Source organism: Pleurodeles waltl, chromosome 1_1 (assembly GCF_031143425.1).
Source record: "Pleurodeles waltl isolate 20211129_DDA chromosome 1_1, aPleWal1.hap1.20221129, whole genome shotgun sequence".
In the NCBI taxonomy this organism is placed as follows: domain Eukaryota; kingdom Metazoa; phylum Chordata; class Amphibia; order Caudata; family Salamandridae; genus Pleurodeles; species Pleurodeles waltl.
In genome coordinates, this window is record NC_090436.1 from 54,547,787 (window position 1) to 54,569,900 (window position 22,114).

The following is a 22,114-nucleotide window of genomic DNA, read 5'->3' on the forward strand; positions in this document are numbered from 1 at the left end:
TTTACTAGGGACTTACTGGTAAATCAAATATGTCAATCATGGGAAAGCCAATTACACATACAGTTTACACAGGGAGCACTTGCACTTTAGCACTGGTCAGCAGTGGTAAAGTGCCCAGAGTATCAAAAACAGCAAAAAAAGAGTCCAACACACAGTCAAAACATTGGGAACAGAGGCAAAGGGGAGACCACGCCAAGGAAGCCAGGTCTAACATCTACTCATACTACTTTTAACAGTGATTTCAGGATACATTTTTATTCTTCTTAGTATATGGCTGATGGGATTGGTGCACACACTGATATAGTTCAATTCTTCATTCTTACCCTTACTGGGCGTTGCTGTGATATGCTCTCTGTGGGTGACAAATGCCTTCTAATTACGTTTTTTAACATTTTACACTCTGCTTTCCAATGACTAAGTGACCAGTGCACTAGTTGCAGTTTTATTTTCAACATGATAGATCTGGACGATCTGAGAATGGGATTGGAGGCACTAGCCTTACAGCTCTGATCTCACTCGATGTCCGACATCACTGAATGTGGCACCCACCTTCGCAAACTTCATGATTTAATACTTTTTTTGTATATGTTTTTATTGGCATTTTAGTACCTACCACACCAATGGCTTTACACTGTAAAAGCACATTAAAGAACAATAACTTCTCCCTCGCCCCCATGGTTCTGACATCATCACCAATTTCGGATTAAGGGGCATATTTATGATGCCCCTAGTGCCACTTTGCCCCACATTTGCGTATTTTTTTAAGGAAAATGTGGTGTTAAGGTGCCATTTTCCCAGCCCCATACTTTCAAAGTGGCACAAACGCTTGCATTGCGCCACTTTGTAAACTCTTGCACCACATTATGCCTCCGCCAGGCATAATGCATACAATGGGGGAGTTCACACGTAGGGAAACCCAGAAAAATGGTGCTGGGAAATTTACTAGATTTCACTGCACCATTTTTAGTGTCATTAGTCATTAACGCCTGCCTGATACAGGCATTTAGATGACGCTCCTATTGAAAATAATGGGCCTCCCTGTGCTTTGCTGCATTAGTGCCATCATTTATGGCACTAATCCAGCAAAGCGTCACATTAGCGCCATAAACTATGACGCTCATGTGGACACGGCCGCCTTGGTGCACCATGTTGTAAATGCGTTGCACACATGATGTCATTAGGGGGATGCAGTGAGGTGCTAGAAAAGTGAAGTATCATAAATGATGCACGCCTTTTCCATAAATATGCCCCTAAATAATATGTAGTGAACCAGGCATTCTGTGGGATGCTTTCGGTGGCAAATTTCCTAGTTACAGATAGAACTAGGATTCTCCCCTCTACTCATTCCTCAGTCAGACATCATGAGCGCTCAACTCCTATCTTCATTTGTGCTCGGAAGGGTAGGGCATCAGGGGGATCTAAAAGCTCGTTGAGCATTACCGCCCAGGCCTGTAGGTCATCTGCAAGTTTATTATCCCTACGTGTTTTTTGCGCATATGGCACACCTCAGCAGTTGCCCATTCAGCCATATCTCTCATAGAGTCTACAATCGTTGGTGCAATTGCGGACATTCATCTAATGGGTGTTTTACTTTTGGCCAGTACAAGGCCCAGGAGGAGGAACTTCCTACTCAGCTTCTTAACTGGGATCCATCCTAATAGACACTGCCCTACAACGCTGGGAATGGACCTCTCATTGGTCACGATCAGGGACGCACCGTAAAACATGTGAATAAAGTCCAATCCCTGCCCGGCACAGCAAGACCAATAGGAGGGTTGTATTGGGTAAATTGCAGGTAATACACTAGGTAATGCACTCCATTATATTGGATTAACTTAAAACTTGCATTAGTAGAGCATTCACTCCCTCAAGGATTCCATACCCTTCCTTGGTTGAAAGAGGCACCTCCAACACATCATGCCACATGCTGTGTATGGGTAATTCTTCGAATGGTGTATTTGGCCTCAATTCCCTATTGATGTATGAGATCAAACTCCAACTACCAGCCATGGCCAACAAAGTTCACAAAGTCTAGGACTCCTGGGGGGCTTCTGGGAAGGAAGGACACATTCCCCTGGCTGTTGCAGTGATTTTTGCAAACCGTAGGAATTGGACAGTCTCCAACTGAAATGTTTCTACGGCATCAGCCATGGTGATAAACCAATCACTGGGGTACTAGACCCACAAAGCCTCTCACCCTCCAGCATGCTACCTACTTATCAACATCGTCTGCCAATGAGAGAGAATGGGTGTAATGCCCAAATGTTCATGTCAGACGCATATGATGCCCTCATCAGTACAAATCTGACAGCCTTTTTGCTATGCAAATCAAACCTGTCTGACCACATAAGACATGGAAACTGGAACCCTTGCACCCATCATCAATAGTACTCTTCAGATATCTACACTTCCTATTCTCAGGGTCGTCCATCCAATGCACAGCGTATTGTAGCTGAGCTGCTAGATTGTAAAGTTCTAGGCATAGTAATTCGAGACCTGGCCAGGATAAACCTTTTCTCCCAGAGGATATTAGTTAGAAGTTCAATTATCAGCTTATCTGATTCTGCAATGTATTTTCTAGGCCTCGGCAGAACTCGCTGAGTTTTGCTAATTGGAGTTCTTCGGAGTCCCTAAAAACTATGCAGGATTCTGCCTGACTCTGCGAGCCGGCGGAATTTTGGTCGGCCGCCCGCTCACACTGCTTTTTTGTGCCAGTAGTGCATTTCATGCTAAAAAATCAACGTGAACGGCACCACACAATCACACGTGCAGGGTTTGTTTTACCCGCTTTTCTCTGTTCTGTGCATGGTCCTGTTTTCAAAACACCATAAATTGTTTTCAATCCTCCCCATCCCACTCATCAACCACTCTTTTACCTTTATTTTATTAGTGTGTGTCTTTGTTATTTGAGTATTTTTGTACTTCCTTATTTCTTCCTTTTGTCTGTTAATTCCTTGTTTTTTCCTATTTGTTTTCTTTTCCCCACACAGCGTCATAGCAGAGCAGGGTGAGACATCGGAGGCAGCGCCAGTGCAACTGGTAACCACACAACCTGCGGTTGCCGGAGCCTCCAAAGGGTGAAACCCTGCGCCATTTTTTCAGAGGTGGAAGTGGTTGCACTTGTTTTTTATGTGCAGTGCCATCTCCCCTCCATGCCGGCAGCAGGCCCGGGAGTAGGTACGGTTGTTGTGGGGGGTGGTGCGCACACCCAACAGCAGATGACACACCGCACCAGAGCTTGGCAAGTAATTATCTATTTATTCTACAGTGAGAATAATTTGTTTTCAAATAGCATGCTTCTCACACTCCAAGGTAAGTTAAGTTTACGTAGAGTTACGAATATAAGGGGATTCAATTTGGAGAGCCAGGTGGTCGGCACTACCTAATTGTACTTGTCGGTGATTGCTTGGGTTGATCACTTAGGCTAATTATTTGAGAAGTCATGCAGACTCCTCTGTCCTACAACTAAGACAGTAGTGGTGGTAATATCAGTAAGTTAGTGTTCTCTGGGTCTTTCTTTAAGTAGCTCATGCAGTCGCAACCAATCTTCCAGTGATGTGTAGAATACGTCTGTGCACTGAAAAGGGAAACTGAGTTGCCCATCAAAAGGGATAGAGAAGCAAAAAAAAATGGTGTAAAGTGCACAACACCCCTTGACAAGGGTTTCCGTACCTCTTGCAGTATTATTCAAACCAACCAGCATAACCCGAATTTCCTGTCCAATTTGATTAACCTATCCATCCCTGACTCAGAGATGGTAGCAACTGCTGAAATTTGGGAACTAGAGAATTCTCAGAATCGCCCAGAGTCCCAGCTCTAAGTTCTACTCTTTTCCGATTTATAGATCTGAGAACATGGAGCAGGACCTATTGAAGACAAGACCAGCTAATTCAAATAGGAAGATGGAGGCAGGTAATGCATTACAGACAGAAAGATCCAACGCGAAAGCCATGGTGGGAGGCCAAAGGGCTGATTGCAGGGACAATGTACAGCCACCGGCAGTAACCAGTGCAAATTAAATGTGGGCCGCAATTCTGAAATTGATGCAGTAATGGCGCTCCAGTTTCAGTCTAACAAAATGGATATCCTGTTAGACCTGCTAAATACATTGGAGGTGTTCGTCTCTGGAATAGATGGCAAGCTAGAAGAAATACCCTGTAGGAAAGTACCATCTTGCCTGGCATGTTACCCCCATATTTCACTGTATATATGTTGTTTTAGTTGTATGTGTCACTGGACCCTGCCAGCCAGGCCCCAGTGCTCAGAAGTGTGCCCTGTATGTGTTCCCTGTGTGATGACTAACTGTCTGACTGAGGCCCTGCTAACCAGAACCTCAGTGGTTATGCTCTCTCTTTGCTTTCCAAATTGTCACTAACAGGCTAGTGACCAATTTCACCAATTCACATTGGCATACTGGAACACCCTTATAATTCCCTAGTATATGGTACTGAGGTACCCAGGGTATTGGGGTTCCAGGAGATTCCTATGGGCTGCAGCATTTCTTTTGCCACCCATAGGGAGCTCTGACAATTCTTACACAGGCCTGCCACTGCAGCCTGAGTGAAATAACGTCCACGTTATTTCACAGCCATTTACCACTGCACTTAAGTAACTTATAAGTCACCTATATGTCTAACCTTTACCTGGTAAAGGTTGGGTGCTAAGTTACTTAGTGTGTGGGCACCCTGGCACTAGCCAAGGTGCCCCTACATTGTTCAGGGCAAATTCCCCTGACTTTGTGAGTGCGGGGACACCATTACACGCGTGCACTATACATAGGTCACTACCTATGTATAGCGTCACAATGGTGTCTCCGAACATGGCCATGTAACATGTCTAAGATCATGGAATTGTCATCCCAATACCATTCTGGCATTGGGGAGACAATTCCATGATCCCCCGGGTCTCTAGCACAGACCCGGGTACTGCCAAACTACCTTTCCCGGGGTTTCACTGCAGTTGCTGCTGCTGCCAACCCCTCAGACAGGTTTCTGCCCTCCTGGGGTCCAGCCAGGCTTGGCCCAGGAAGGCAGAACAAAGGAATTCCTCAGAGAGAGGGTGTTACACCCTCTCCCTTTGGAAAAAGGTGTCAGGGCTGGGGAGGAGTAGCCTCCCCCAGCCTCTGGAAATGCTTTGATGGGCACAGATGGTGCCCATCTCTGCATAAGCCAGTCTACACTGGTTCAGGGATCCCCCAGCCCTGCTGTGGCGCGAAACTGGACAAAGGAAAGGGGAGTGACCAGAGCTCCTCCAGTGTGCTCCAGACCTCTGCCATCTTGGAAACAGAGGTGCTGCTGGCGCACTGGACTGCTCTGAGTGGCCAGGGCCAGCAGGTGACATCAGAGACTCCTTCTGATAGGCTCTTACCTGTGTTGCTAGCCTATCCTCCTTCCTAGGTAGCCAAACCTCCTTTTCTGGCTATTTAGGGTCTCTGCTTTGGGGGATTCTTTAGATAACAAATGCAAGAGCTCATCAGAGTTCCTCTGCATCTCTCTCTTCACCTTCTGCCAAGGAATCGACCGCTGACTGCTCTGGACACCTGCAAAACCGCAACAAAGTAGCAAAGACGACTACTGCAACCTTGTATCGCTGATCCGGCCGCCTTCTCGACTGTTTTCCTGGTGGTGCATGCTGTGGGGGTAGTCTGCCTCCTCTCTGCACTAGAAGCTCCGAAGAAATCTCCCGTGGGTCGACGGAATCTTCCCCCTGCAACCGCAGGCAATGAAAGACTGCATCACTGGTCCTCTGGGTCCCCTCTCAGCATGACGAGCGTGGCCCCTGGAGCTCAGCAACTCTGTCCAAGTGACTCCCACAGTCCAGTGACTCTTCAGTCCAAGTTTGGTGGAGGTAAGTCCTTGCCTCCCCACGCTAGACTGCATTGCTGGGTACCAAGTGATTTGCAGCTGCTCAGGCTCCTGTGCACTCTTCAAGGATTTCCTTTGTGCACAGCCAAGCCTGGGTCCCCAACACTCTAACCTGCAGTGCACAACCTCCTGAGTTGTCCCCCGGCGTTGTGGGATCTTCTTTTGTGACTTCGGGTGAGCTCCGGTTCACTCCTCTTCATAGTGCCTGTTTTGGCACTTCTGCGGGTGCTGCCTGCTTCTGAGAGGGCTCCTTGTCTTGCTGGGCGCCCCCTCTGTCTCCTCACGCAATTGGCGACATCCTGGTCCCTCCTGGGCCACAGCAGCATCCAAAAACCCTAACCGTGACCCTTGCAGCTAGCAAGGCTTTTTTGCGGTCTTTCTGCATGGGAACACCTCTGCAAGCTTCTTCATGACATGGGACATCCATCCTCCAAAGGAGAAGCTCCTAGTCCTCTTCGTTCTTGCAGAATCCACAGCTTCTACCATCCGGTGGCAGCTTCTTTGCACCCTCTGCTGGCATTTCCTGGGCATCTGCCCAATCTCGACTTTGTCGCTACTCTTGGACTTGGTCCCCTTGTTCCACAGGTACTTTAGTCTGAAAATCCATCGTTGTTGCATTGCTGGTGTTGGTCTTCCTTGCAGAATTCCCCTATCACAACTTCTGTGCTCTCTGGGGAACTTAGGTGCACTTTACACCTACTTTTCAGGGTCTTGGGGTGGGCTATTTTTCTAACCCTCACTGTTTTCTTACAGTCCCAGCGACCCTCTACAAGCTCACATAGGTTTGGGGTCCATTCGTGGTTCGCATTCCACTTTTGGAGTATATGGTTTGTGTTGCCCCTATACCTATGTGCTCTCATTGTAATCTGTTGTGACTGTACATTGCTTGCATTGCTTCCTTTTGCTATTACTGCATAATGTTGGTATTGTGTACATATAGCTTGTGTATATTTGCTATCCTCATACTGAGGGTACTCACTGAGATACTTTTGGCATATTGTCATAAAAATAAAGTACCTTTATTTTTAGTATATCTGTGTATTGTGCATATGACACCAGTGGTATAGTGGGAGCTTTGCATGTCTCCTAGTTCAGCCTAAGCTGCTCTGCTAAGCTACCCTTTTCTATCAGCCTAAGCTGCTAGACACCTCTTCTACACTAATAAGGGATACCTGGACCTGGTGCAGAGTGTAAGTACCCCTTGGTACTCACTACAAACCAGGCCAGCCTCCTACATGCCCTGATAACAACGGCTCAACCAAACAGCTTAACGATTTCACAGTCTGCTCATGCAAAGAGGTGGTAGACAGATTATCTCAATTTCCGATAACCTTGGAAGAAATATTAAAAGAAGTCTGCACTGCCCAAGTGGAGAAGCGCATGTACGTCAACTCACCATCCAATATGCTGTCATCTGTTCCCCCTGCAGAGAGTACAGAGGGCAGTCAGCATGTAGCCCAAGTAGTTTCACCTGTGGATTCACCTGATAAAATGGATCCTGCAGAGAACAGCGCCAACAGCCACGTCACTGAGGCTCCCAAGGCTCTGGCATTCATTAGTTGTAAAGAATCCCAGAAACTTTGGAAAGCCTACAATTGACAAAAAGAGAGAGAAAACGCACGAGAAAGGGCAGGAAGTCTCCTTGGTCTCTCCATCCAAATTGGATAGTACGCCTTGGTCCAATTCAAACACAGCAGCCAAGTATGTCCCCGAACCAGAAGGTACCCCCATGACACCCATGATTCCGATAGAACACAGACTACCCCTTCTAGCAAATAGTCCCCTGAAGGAAAGCGGAAGTCCCACCAGCAGTCAGCAAGACTTAGCAGTGGAGAACTGTATGGCAGGAGGGGTTAGTCCTCTAACCTTGAAAAATGTAAGGAGTACGAGAAGTGAACATTCTGGCACACAGCAGTTAAATCTGGCAAATTTTCAAAACACAAATAATCATGAGCAGGAGCTTTGGATCCCGGAATTCATCTCAAGATCCCCTTCAGATGTGCTCAATTGCTCTACTATCGTAAGACTTATAAAAGCTCTTCCAGATCTCATGCATGTGTCCACAGAAGATATTGCTACTATAAAATTTATCAAAGCAAGAGGTAATCCGCATACAGATCCAACAATGGTCATCTTTTCAGCCCCTGACCTCCTCAAGCAAATTCTTGAAAAGAGGGAGTACTTGAGAGCTTGGGGCATTGAGGTGACCACATACCAAGGAGATACATATCCATAACCAGTATTAGAGGACCATCTGTCCAACAAGGGCACAGGACCATGGTCAGTTTTATGCGGGGTAAGCAGAACAACCAATTTTAGTGAAGACATTGAAGATAAAATTAGTGAAAGGTCTGTAGCTCAATCCCCCCGAAGAGTTCAAATATGGAAGGAGGAGGGGCGAAGGAAAATATTAACAAGACTGGATAACTCGGCTAAGTGGAGATGGCTACCCAGGGTGCTATCCTCAGTAAGGATCTGTAAAAGCTGAATAACAACTCAACAAGGGGTACTGAGCTTTTGTTTGTGAAATATAGGAGGCCTGCAGGCAAAACTGAAAGACCCAGCAGTAATCCAATTTTTTGGTACTTGTGATATCATAATGATCCAGGAATCTAGGGCCCAAGCGTCCACATACACAAGATTGGAGAGAAATTAATAAAGACTTGTGAGACCGTTGACCTATTTATGGTAAATGGTCGGAATCTGGCCGATATTCTCCCTGCATGGACAAGATCCTCCGGAAAGATAGTATCATATTTAGGTTACACACTGGTTAATTCTTCACTGTATAAGTTTGTGAGCGATTTCAGAATCTTGGACCCTGTGGAAGGCGACCATAAATCACAGGTAATTAAGATACTATCCACAGTGTGTAAGCGGGAGAAAGTGGTATGCCTTAAAAGGGAGATTGGCACTGAAAATCTTATCTTAATGGCGTACATATGCCACGCGCAGTCCGCATAAGGAAAGCAGCCGTAGGTAGGTTGCTGAAGCAATTGCACAAATTCTCCGAGGATGGAACTTTATTAAGTACCCTTCGAGAGCAAAGAAAGCTCCTAAAAAAAGAAATATGGTCCTTCAAAAATCTCCATTAGGAAACACTGTGGACCAGCTGCACTACGCTTCAGGACTATCAGACTCAAAACGTTTATGGAAACTGATTAACTCTATTGATAAAGGCCCAAAAGCAGCCCCCTGTTGTGCTCCTCCCCAGAGGATGAGGAAAGGCACCTGGGAGCAACTGACTGGTTAGTCCAGCTGGGTGACGTTTCAGACTCCCTCCGATAGGTGGGTCAATGCACTAAGTGTCCAACCCCCTTCCTGGGTTAAATAAGGGCTCCCCTGAGGGTGGGATCCTAGATTTAAGACTTCAGGCACTGTCTGCAAGTTTTGACTGCAAGACGCTTCTGCACCCTGGACACCGGAACGGCTGCTGTTGCTGTTCTTTGCTGGAACCAAGAGCAAGGCAGTAACCAGTAGGAGGACTCCCACTGCAACTTTGTTTCCAAGTTCTGCAAAGACTTCTGCATACTCCAGAGTCACAGCGACTCTGCCTGCACTTAGGAAAGCAAGAAGGAATTTCCCTTGGAGTGTAGGAGTCATTCCCCTGCATGTGCAGGCACCCCAACGACAACAACCGGTTTGTGGATCCTGCTGTCCTTCGGACTCCTCAAGGGTCTAAACACAGGTGGAGGTGCTGTGGCTCTCCAGAGGTCTGACCTATCTTCCTTGAAACTGAGAAGTCTGTGAACCCTCGCTGGAGCTGATTGGCTAGAACCCCTGTGCACTGCATCTGCTTGCGTTGCCAAGGCTTGTTGGCTCTTCAGGCCAAAGACCTCCTAGCTCCAAGAAGCCCCAGCCTCCAGCACAATCCAGTTTCAAGAATGACATCCTCTGTGCAACACCTGCGACATTGGCATCCCTTTTCGCTGTGCTGTTAAGGCCTCCCTGTGACTCCCTGTGCCTGCTGCCAGAGGACCCTTTGGGAGCTCCATAAATTCCTCCAGGCTTTCCTGTGTGCTAAAGGCTGGCCCTGACCTACCTGCCTTGCTGGTCCCCATAAATCCTGCAAACTCTGAGCAACTCTTCCCTGCATTTGGCAAGGTTTGTTAGTGGTCCCGCTGATCACTGACCCCTCTGCAATTCGGCCACTGGCGTGGGATAGCTCGTGGATGGCTCCACAGCTGCACTTTTTTGTCCACTGACCAGCAAGAAAGCAGCCCCAAGAAGGGTGAGCATCGCCCTTGTGCACCACCTGATCTGGTAGTCTGCACTCTGTCCCCTCTTCCCCTAGGTCTCCTTTTTCAGGAATCCATGCCTGGGTTCCATCAACCTGGTCCACGGGTCACAACAGGAGCTGGACAACCGAGGTCCCTATTGACTTCAATGGGAGGTTCCGAAACAACTTCACTCCTAGGTACTCCACTGTTCTGGGTATCCTCACGTGGGGACACTATCCAACCTTACTTGTCTAAAAGGGTTTCCTTAGGGCACTCTGGGTCCTAAAACGTGACAACTCCAACTGCAAATTCCCCATGTTAGCCTATGGACACTGACCGAGATTACTACTCTGCACACAGGCGCCTGGGGAATCCTACCTACTTACCTTTGGGGTTTTAGTACTTCCCCAGTCCTAAGGGTCATTGGGTGGTAGTGTAGGTTGGGAGTAATTTTCGCATTCCATTTTTAGGATGAGCGTAAGCGTACAACCTTGTGTATACTTTTAGTATACTTCTTTGTGAACTTAATTCCCCACCCTGGTCTTTCATTTGTTTGTTTCCTTGTCCTTTAAAAACCCTTCCTTGCTAGTGGCCAATGCTTCCTCTTTGTCCCTTCTATGGAGCCAACTACTATATCCTTGTACTTTGTCTGTTCATCTGGTGTTTTGTGGAACTACTTTCTTCTTTGATTCCTGCTGTTGCTAGTTTTCACAAAGAGTTCACTTAAACTCCCAGTGCCATCTACAGACTGAGGAATGCAGCTTCCGGATCACTGATCCAGGATTCCTCCACATAAAGGCTTGTAAAGATTCTTCTTTTCTCCTCACACTTGCCCGAGGGAACCCAGCGCGTGCTATTAAGACTTGTTCCATGCAGGGCTCTTTATTTTCTTTTCACACCGACATTATTATCCGTCCGTCTTTTTAAATCCTCTGCTTTCGTGCCCCTTTCCCCTTTTTGACAGTGCAGAGCACATAAACCACACACCCTGCAGTTCTTCACAATCAGCACTTTCAGCTGAGGATGCCACACAAGGCTGACACCAATAAGTGAAGACTGGCACTGCACAGTGCTGGTCAGAGGAATGGAAGCATAGAGTGTGCTCTCTCTGGGAAAACATTGCGTTTCACTGCCGGCATTTAACACATGTTCATCCACAAAATATAGTTTGTTTTCTTTTTCTGACAGCTTTTTTTACAATAATTAATTGTTTGTACTAACTATCCCAGGTTCCAAGTGGCAGAAAAGGAATCAAATAACTCTACCATCTGTCTCTGCTGCTGTCTCGCTCACAGCATTGCATTGCTGTAACCTCCAGCAAACGGTCTGCATTCCCTCCACCTGCTTTGATAAAATTTAGCTGGCAGGCCAACCCCACCTTGGGCCTTAGTGGTCTTCAATGCCTGTTTCACTACTATTATTTCTACCATGGTTATGGGACCATCTGCAAACCAGCCAGTTATGCATACCACACCTGCTGTGTACCATCGAGCGGTGCTGCTTATACCCTATGTAGGTATGCTACAAAGATTTCCGTTATGCCCGGTTGCATACACTCCATCTGCCCTTGGGAGTACCGGACTCTCACCACTGGAGGCCAGCGCGTTATGATATGGAGGAGCGTGACCAGCATTTTACTAACCTTATCGCCCTATATGTGGAGTCGCTGTCTTTGCCTGAGCAGGCAAACTTATCTAATCTGACCTACATCTATAGCAACTCTCGCCTACACTCCTTCCATTCAGGTAACGACAGTGGCTTCTCAACCACACAGTCTTCCAGGGCACTAAGTTTCTTTTCATCGTTTTGGTAACTGATTTGATCCCCTGTAATCCAAAGAGAACTGGAGCTCTGGCCAGCACCAAGAGGGGCTGCTTTAGGTACCAGCACTCTGGGTTGGACCAGTGACTACTCGAGTGCTCAGTCACTGCCAATTCAAGCATCTTGGAGACCTCCTCCTTAATGCTGGCCCTCACCATGTTAGATAACCTGTATATTTTATTCTTTAGAGGCATACTGCCCTCTGAGTCAATATAATAGGTGCACAAATATGTAAGCCCAGCAGTGTGGGAGAAAAGGGAGGCAAACTGCCCAAGCAACTGGCAACAGTACCTCTGCTGTTCTGGGGTCAGGGTAGGGGAGAGCTTTCCACCTTCCACTTACCAATCTTGTTCCTTGGAAGATAGATTGAAATGGAGTACCCTTAGGGCATTTCTGAGGGACTTGAGGTCCACCAAGCAGTTGACCTCCCCCTTCCTCTCCTTCAGCTCATATGGCCCTAACCAATGGTTTTGGAGGGCCCCAGACTCTACTGCCTCAATCACCCACACTCTTTGTCCATGCTGACACTCAACCAGCATGGCTTTCTGGTCATAACAGAGTTTCATCACCTCCTGGCTGGCTTCCAGATTTTTAGAGGCCTTCTTCCAAAAGTGCTGTATCTGGTTGTGGCGAGCTAGCATAAGGCTGACTACATTCTGAGAGACCGTCTTGGGCACCTGCTCCCACTCCTTCATCACCAAACATTGAGATGTATTAACAGGGTGGCCATAGAGTAGTTCAAATAGGCTAAATCCAACTTCTTTCTGTGGCACCTCCCTGTAGGCAAACTACAGGCATAACTAAGAAGATGTCCACTTCTGTCTCATGGTCTCAGGCAATCATGCCCTTCATGGTCTTCTTGAATCTCTCAATAAGCCCATTGATCTGGGGTTAATAGGGAGTGGAGAACATCTAAGTCATTCTTTGGATAAACCAACCAAGGTAAAAATCCCCAGCAGGGCACTGGTCATTGCAAGTGCAGTCACAGACCTCAGAGGTATGCCCTCTGAGTATGTGGTGGCATGATCCAAGACCAGGATAAAACCGTTGCCTAAGCCATTCCTGGGGTCCAGGGGACGAACATGTCAATGGCCAACCTTTCAAGGGGAGTGACAGATACAGGTAAGAGAACAAGGGGAGTCTTTAGGTTTTCTTCTGATTTATGTATATGTGGGTGATAAGCCTTGCAAAGTTCTTGTCCTGCCCCAGATGTACAACCAGGGGTATATCAAGAGCCAGACCCAGTATGAAGGCTCTGTAGCACTGGGGGACCACCAACAAATGAGTTGCCTCAGTCTCAGGAACGTTAGCCTTAATATGTGTGAGGTCTTTCTCCCAAAAGATCAGGAGATCTCCAGAGGTGTCACCAACTGCCTGGGCCTAAACTTTCCACCTCAAGCACTCTAGAGTTGGTCACTCCTTCTGTGATTTACATAATTCCTTAAGGTGCAATCCAGCAGGCTCAGGTATGTCTCCAAGGGTGGCAAGGTCCTCCTCTGTTGGTTCCAGGATGGCCTCCTCAGGTGTTCCTCCCTCCTGGATCTTGGGAGTTTCAAATGCTGGTTTCCCACACCCCTTGCCCTACCTCTTTTTGGAAGCAGCCTAGGCTATTTTTCCAGTCTCCTTGACTTTCCACTTGGGCAGCCATGGACTTGCTGGTCAGGTACAGCCACTCAGGCAACCCTTACATCTCCAGATGTGACCTGAGCTCCACTTCCTTCCTAATAGTGTGCTTTAGATCATTGCCTAACATACAGTCTATAGTCATGGCACGGCTCAGAGCTATTTTGGACAATGTAAGTACTCCCCACTCAAAGGGAATCAAAGCCTCTCAATTGTATCTGCTCCTACAAGCTGGTGGAATGTATTGAGTATGACCTGCTCTCAGGACACAGATGACACCTTGCCATAGTCAGATTGGCTCCTGCATCCTTCAGAACCTCCACTCTCTGCCCGTTGATGGTGACACATTGCCTGTACTTGTATTTGAAGGCATTTGGGCTTTGGACATCATCTATTTGTCACCCAGGGACAGTACGGGAACCTCTGCTCTACCACCCATACTAACTGGGGCAGTCTCTCTCCCAAGAGCTACACTGACCAACCCTTGGGTCTGTCCACCAGTGGGAGGCTGTGCCCTGCTGGAGTACTTGGCACCCCCTTAACATGCCCATATCAACAGCACTCATGGCACCTGGGGACCAACTTACCTATTTTCTTATCAAAAAAAGCTATTCTTCTCCTGGTCAGGTTGGGGCTGGGTCTCCCCTGTGAACTATTTTGGGGGCCTTGAGAGAACTCCTTGTTTTTACTTTTATCTCTTCCCTCTTTCTTCTGGCAGGACCCTGATCACTATTTTGGGAATCCCCTGGATGCTTTGTTGGACTCTCTGGTGGTGACCCAGAAATCTGCCTTCTTTGCAAGTTCCGTGGGGTCAGTTAGCTTGCTTTTAATTCAAGTGTTGGTGCAACTTTGTAAAGAATGTACTGAGCATGTTCTCCCTCAAAATCAGAATAAACAGGCCAGTAAAATCACTAACTTTGCTGCCTCTCACCCAACCACTCAGTGCCTTGCTGGAATAGTCCAGGAAATCCACTCAAGACTGGTCTGGTAGTTTCTGGCTGTCCCTGAACCTGGTGCAAATCGCAGCTCCGAGAGAAGGTCAGCCACTGACCCTTGGAGTCACTCAGGTGGCCTGGGATGAAGGGAGCATGTCCAGTCTTCCTTCCCAGACAAGAAATGGCCTTTATTATGCGGCCATAACCACACAGGCCGCATCCATGCAGTGTTACCACGCTTGCCTGAACCACGCAAATGCGTTGTTAAGGCACCACGCATATGCGTGGTTCAGGCACACAGCGGGAACAGCTGGGAGAGGAAAGCATCGGCCGGGTAAGTGGGGCTGGGTGGGGGGGGGTTAGGACTGTGTGGAGCAGGTTTTAGTGTTCTAGGCAGGGGCGGGGGTCAGGGTAGTTTTTAGGACAGGGTGGGGTAGGTTTTAGGGTTCATAGTTTTTAGGAGAGACCAGGGTAGGTTTTAGGGTTCAAGGCAGGATCGGGGGTCAGGGTTGTTTTTAGGATCGGATGGGGTAGGTTTTAGGGTTCAGGGCAGGGATGAGGTCGGTGAAGTTTTTAGGAAAGGGTGGGTAGGTTTTAGGGTTCAGGGTGGGGAGTCGGGGTATTTTTTAGGACAGGGCGGGCAGGTTTGTAGGGTTCAGGGTGTGGCAGGGGATCAGGGTAGTTTTTAGGACAGGGCGTGGTAGATTTTGGGGCAGGGATCGGGGTAGTTTTTAAGACAGGGTGAGGTACGTTTTAGGGTTCAGGTTGGGGTAGTTTTTAAGGCAGGGCAGGGTAGGTCTTAGGGCTCAGGGTGGGGCAGGGGATCGGGATAGTTTTTAGGACAGGGTGGGGTAGGTTTTAGGGCAGGGGTCACGGTAATTTTTAGGACAGGGTGAGGTAGGTTTTAGAGTTCAGGGTGAGGTGGGGGTCAAGGTAGTTTATAGCACAGGGCTGGGTAGGATTTAGGGCATAGGCGGGGGTTTGGGGTAGTTTTTTCAACAGGGCAGGGTAGGTTTTATGGTTCAGGGCCACATGGGGGGCCAGGGGTTGGGGTAGTTTTTATGACAGGGTGGAGTAGGTTTTAGGGTTCATGGCTGGGGGGTCGGGGTAGTTTTCAGGACAGGGCAGGGTAGATTTAGAGTTCAGGGCAGAGGGTTGTGGTAGTTTTTAGGACAGGGTGGAGTAGGTTCTAGGGTTCAGGGGCGAGGGCGTTGGGATAGTGTTAAGGGCAGGGCTGGGTTACTTTTAGGGCTCAGGGAGGTGGGGTTAGGACTCAGGGTAGAGTAGGGTATCAGGTGCAAGGGGGCAAGACGGGGGACAATTCACCACGCATGTTCCTTTACCAAACATGCTTTTACAACTAAATTTGTTGTAAAGGCATGCATGGTAAGGACACGGTCGATGTAAACCTTCTCAGACAGCAGGGCAGGCCTCAAGCAACAGGGCAGTTATTTGGCAGCAGTGCAGTCCTTCTTCCGTAGAGTCCACTGGTCCTGAATGTTCCGAAGAGTTGGTCTGAGGGTCTAATATTTATATCCCAGGTGCCAGCTTTGAAGTGGGAGACACTTCTGGACTTCCCCCGCATCTGGTTCTAGAATTTCCTTTCTCCCCACTGCTCCGGCCCCAATGAGTCTGGGGTGATAAAAGACTAGTATGATGTCATTTGTGAGTGTGCTGAGGTAGCCCCTTTGAAAATGTAATTGGGGCAGTGAAAAGTTATGCCCCTCCCATCCTCACAGGATGGCCCATTCTGACAACACGTAGTCCCCCTTTGTATCACTGTCTGGGAGGAACACACAAAGGCTAACTGCTTATTATATATAGTCGAGTGAAGAAACCCACCCAGTTTGTCAGTTTTTTGAGGAATGATTTTGAGGAAGGATCTTGAGGTTCCAAAAGTGTTTCACCAGTCATTATTCATAGTTTTTAATTATTTATTTTGGAGTGGTTGGTTGTTTAAACTCTTCCTGAGATTATTCTGTTGGTCATTTCACCTAAGTGCACCTCAGCTGAGACATTCGCCAAGTATACCAGCTGACACATGCATTGCTTAGTTCTGTAGTAACCACTGAGCTTTATTAAGTCTGTGCTGTTTTGTAACAATAGGCAATCCTAAAGATCAGTGGTATGGTGGAGGAGTGAACATATCCTGTGCAGATGTGTAAAGATCATTCAAGGGTTCTGTAGTGTTGTTAGCAAAGGGGCTGTATGGAAATGCAGCACCAGTTAGCCCCATTGATGCAGTTCCCCATTGATTCTGCTCCTTATCCGCATTCAGCTAATTCGCTCTGTAGGTTAATGCACTTGTTTTAGAGACATGTCTGTAACCTTTGATCACAGCTTTGGATCATAATAATTTTTAAATAGTTAATGTACTCACTGCTGAGGATCACATGCAAGGAGGTGATGTGTATTAAGTCTGATCAGTGGTTTGATATGTTTAGGATAGGCATCATTACATAACCAGTGGGTCACTCAAGGGTCACAAAACGAAATACTGGTGACCTAACTAAATCAGTTATGTGCCTGCTGCTAGCTAGGATCATCATTTGAGGCACTTCAATCCTGGATCTTTACACGGTTGATAAAATTGGTTATCTTAGGTTGAATTTACACGTTTGACTAGGTACACTGCGCCATGGCTCAAAGAGTTGATCGCTCACTGTTCAAACATACAGTGATCTGCATGTAACAGGCTTTATCCTTGGCAAAGATGACTCAGAGTTACATCCTTCTGAGGTGAGTAGTGTGTATCATTAAATTTAAATTTAAGTGCTGTTATTTACAGCACTTTGTAACATCGGAGGGGTAGCATAAAGTACTATACAAAAACGTTTTTATTGTGTAGTATTTAAGTTATTATCAGTGCAACTACACACAGAGAAAGGCATACCAGAGCACATTTGCCCATACGTGTTTGGAGAACCTGAGAAAGTCAAAAACACAGTGAAAGCTTAATTTGAGTCCCTTTTACTAACGAAGTGATGAGCTGTGCCTGGGTCACCTGATCGATGCACCATCTGGAGACAAGGAGCGAGGCTTGATCTGTGCTCAGTTTCACCTCTGACACACCTCCCAGACTCTAAGGTGGAAGGATTCGATGGAGCTGGGCTAGAACCCATCTCCAGTTCAAGAATATATGCTGGAGCTAGAACCCGACTGGTTTCCATCTAATATAATAAGTGGTTTCCAATGCAGATAACTCCCTATGTTTCTAGATGTCCACTGTGCTTTGCCTGTTGAACTTCGGAATTATGAGACACACTTACCAACGCAGGTGGGGATCACATCCCAGTGGCTTTCTGAACTCCCATCCTTTTGTACGCACTCTATTGTAGGCGGTGAAGGTTGATACCCCCAGTAGCAGACTACCCTTGGCTGGGCTCCACGTTCATACGATGTTTGTGATGGTTTAAGAGTAAAACCTGACCCTTCTGTGGTTGGATCCTTGCAGGTTTCTGAAAAATAAAACCATAAGATGAGGCTCCTTACAGAGCTGCATTTATCAGAAGCTTACAGGTAAACCCTCCACAATGAGCAGATATTTTGTCCCCAGTACGGTCAGTCCGCACCAGACCAGAGAGCACCTATCTCACTTCAAACAAGATCCACTTCTAAGGACCACAGTCACAAGCCACGCTCAGCCCTCAAATTAGAAGGCCCTTTGACACAAGTGTGTAACACCTGGAGGTGTGTGGGTTTGAGAATCATCACAGGTGCTGGAAGAAGGCGTGCGGGGAGTGCTGCAGCACCCCCAAAGTAATCATGCTGGAGGTAAGAAAGTGCATGAGGAATAAAGATGCCTTTAAAATTTAACTTTATCCCATCTTCTGTGCGTTCAGAGACAGAGGTCAAATGTCAGGCTATGTCCTCTGTCAAACTGCTGCTTATTCTTCTAACATGGAGACTGGCATTTAACAATTCTTTTGTTGAATGCAAAGGGAGAGGAAGGAAATGTATATTTTTTCTAACACAAAATTTAATACATATAAATGAGTGTATAGATATTTTTTAAAAATCAGCGATTCTGATGCATGATGCCAAAAACGATTTAAAAACGATCAAAACAAACCAAGTTATAAATTGAGCAAATGAGTGAAAAACAATTTCCACACATTATGGTTTGGGTGTTATATAGTTCAATCAGTAGAACTACATGTCAGTGCCAATTTAGTGACAATTTCATTGAAAAATGTGCTGCCTGTAAATGATAGTGCGCTACAATACCATGGCACAAGTTGAAGGTACATGTAGATAGATGGCGTCTACCCACTATTTTCACAGGATGGACGCTGTCTACCCAGCCAAGAGTTTCGACCCACATAAATATGCTAAACGTATCCCAGTTTAATTTTCAGACACTAGGACACATTCATCAGTGGCTATTTCCTGTCATGGGCACTTGGCCTACCCACACAAGTGAGGTACCATTATTAATGGGAGACTTGGGGGAACACTTAATTGTAGAACTAGTGTTATTACCAATTGTATTTCTCTGCATTTGCACCTTCCAAATGTAAGACAATGTGTTAGAAAGAAGTCATTTTGAGAAATACCCTCTAATTCACATGCTCGTATGGGTACCCACACATTTAAAGATGTAAAAAAAAAACTGATTCTAAACAAAGGCCAAAGTTAAGGGGCCATCAGGCCTCCTTTTGTTGGAGTATCCTGGCTTGGAGCTATTTGAAGCCTCACACCTAAATGTAATGGAGGGGAAACAAAGGCGCGCAGCCTATCTCTTCACAGGTACCTAAGAGAGGCAGCTTTGGATTGTGTTCAGTCCCTGTATATAAGAGATATGCATGCACAGTAAGAATGTCAGAGGTGTTAATCTGTATCAGTATTTACACAAATAACAATTTAAATACCACTATTTTGTTTTTTTCTTGTACTGCCGTGTAGTGCTACTCATCCCAATGCGGAGGGTCAGAGAGCTTTACATCATACATGCATATTACACTTTGACTATAAATCATACGTGTCAATCAGTGTACAGGATGCGCTACATAAGACAGTGACGGTTACAAGGTATAGGAGTCGCATGCCCTTCATAGCTCACTGAGACGTATTAGTAGGATAACAATTTTTGAACTGCCAGTAACAAAAACGTCTTTGAGTTAAAAGCAGTCACCCACGTACATAAAATAATAATCTGTTATCTGCGTGTTGCATAATGTGCTTTGAAGGAGACATTAACCCTCTGTGCTACTTTGATTCAAAAATGGTGCTAAACAAAACACAGATCTCTCCAGCAAATACATTACCCTCCAGGGTTATCTTACTATTATTAATATGCCCTGGGATTTAGATGTGCACAAAGCTCTCTGCAGCATGTACTTTAACTACATAACATATTTTAAAATGCAGACTTTGCAACCAATTAAGCAGAACAGATTTACTGCCACATTTCTACTTCTTGTCAACTTCTTTTTGGCAGAGTTTAAAAAACAAATGTGAAGGTTGAGGCCTAGTTTTTGCTTAGGGGTTGCATCACTTTTATTGGCACAACCCTGATGCAAAATCTCATTTGTTAAATATTGTAATACACTCAAATGTACTCATGATAGACCTGCTAAACATATGTGTGAGGTCTTAAGATCTGATGTCACTTCTTGTGATGTGAGTTCCTGAGGGTTCATAGGTTGTGATGCCACTGCCTGTGCTTTCACATGCAAAGCCATGTGCTGTGATGTAACGCGCCATGATTTCACTTTATATACCGCCCAACTTGCTTAGTCTCCCCACTTCTTTTTTTTAGGAGTTGTGCCCTGTACCACACCATGATTTAGTAATATATTTATGTGTGTGCTGTAAAAAGCACTGCTGGCTATATACACACTGTTACCACTAAAGTCTACCACAGAAGAAAATAACTAAATGCATGAACTGGTCGCTGCTATTGGCCCAACGTCACTGTGTAACAAACCTCATTGCACTTGTACAGTGCTGCGTTATTGACTGAGGGCCTGATTTAGAACTTGACAGACAGGTCATTCCGTCACAACGGTGATGGATATCTAGTGGCATAATGAAACTTGAGTGGCCTCTCTACATAGTAAATGGAGGGGTTCCCCTCCAGACTCATGCAGGAACTCTGATGCCAGAGTACTGTGCTGAGGGTCCCCCTGGAGCTGAGGGCCCCGTACTACGGGGTCCTTTGTTATGCAACTGCGGATTTCCCATCTGCCAAAATCTAAATACTATAGAATTTAAAGGAATTTACATATCGGCGGCCGGGATATCTGTCACTGTTGCGAGGGAGTAACCCATCTGCTGAGTTCTAAATCAGGCCCTGAGTCTCTTGATGCTCGTCATTCCTAGGTGAACAGATATTGTCTTCAGCATCTTTCTGAAGACAGGGAGTGAGGGTGGAAGCCTTATATCTAAAGGTGAAGTGTTCAAGACTATAAGGGCCAGCACTGAAAATGAGACAGGCAACTACGTCACAATGTGACAGATGTTGGGTCCACTGTATTTAAAGTACCATTGACTAGAATAAACCTGTGTTACAGCAGATCAGACATTCTCCGTGGTTTTGGAGCTTCAATAACTTTGCAGCCTAACTTAGAGGTAATGTGAGACAACTGACTCAGGCATTTAAATAGAAGTCACCTGCAAACGTTTACTAAATGCAATCGGCCACCTGCAGCCAGGACAGTTACATCTGGGCCAGTAATACAAGGTATTTTTCCTGAGCCCAATAATGGCTCTTACAGCAGCATTTTTATCCAGACCCGGAAGAAAAGGAATTGAGAAAGCATTATTTTGGAGGAAATCACATCCAAGACTGACTATCAATAAGCCGATGTGGTAGGTCGATGGCAGGATTGTGTTTGGGAGAAGATTTAATATAGATCTGGGCGGCGTCATCAGCGTAAGACTGCATGGATGCACATCTCTACTTAGATACGTCAAACCCAGGGATCAAAATACTAGGGCTGTTGACAGCTCATGACCCTGTGAAGTCTTGTCTACAGGTTCCAGAGCTACAGGATCCAAATTTAACACACTGGCAGAGGTCATTCATAGTGAACCCAGATTTGTGCTTCGAAATGAACAGGTTTCCCTACAAAATCCTGAGGAGAATAAACAAGTCTGGGTATCTGTTACTGGTAATGCATGAACATTGCAATAAACATAATTAGTGCAGCCAAGAGGAAGGAAACAGGGAATATAAGGGCAAGGTGTACAGCGGGGAGAGCCTGGGGAGACAAAAATTGCAAAATGTCCCTACTGCGTGCCTTAGCAAGAGTGGGTGGCATTGGCAGAGTTTACCACCCTCAAACAACAAATGGGGGGAAGAAACTTTGGAAAGGCCACCTGCCCATACCATAGGCAAAGTGAGGACTTTTGTTCTAATCCTAGCCAACGCCTACTACTGATGTATTCTAGAAACTGTATCAACATTCTTCTTGAGTTATTCAGTGGTAAAATATTTTCACTTGTGGTGGTTTTTACCACTTGGGCCAATAATTTGTTATTCATTTTGCCAAGGCAACATTGTTTCTATAAAGTGCATTGCCCACTTCACAGGGTTTACTGAAAGAAACTATAAAAAGTGTTTCACTTAATATCTTCAGCCAATGTACTTATTTACATCAAGTCATAACCTAGGAGCTGGGTTAACACAATCTAACTTAATAGTGTA

At 46.2% G+C, this 22,114-nt stretch overlaps 1 protein-coding gene across 1 annotated transcript in view; it reads right to left on the reverse strand.

Annotated features, from left to right (window-relative positions):
- Positions 1 to 22,114, reverse strand: part of LOC138290833 (uncharacterized) — a 322,008-nt gene that overhangs the window by 218,546 nt on the left and 81,348 nt on the right. The window contains exon 3 of the mRNA XM_069230277.1: positions 17,733 to 17,921. Coding sequence (XP_069086378.1) covers positions 17,733 to 17,921 — 189 coding nt within the window. The remainder of the gene's footprint in view (positions 1 to 17,732; positions 17,922 to 22,114) is intronic.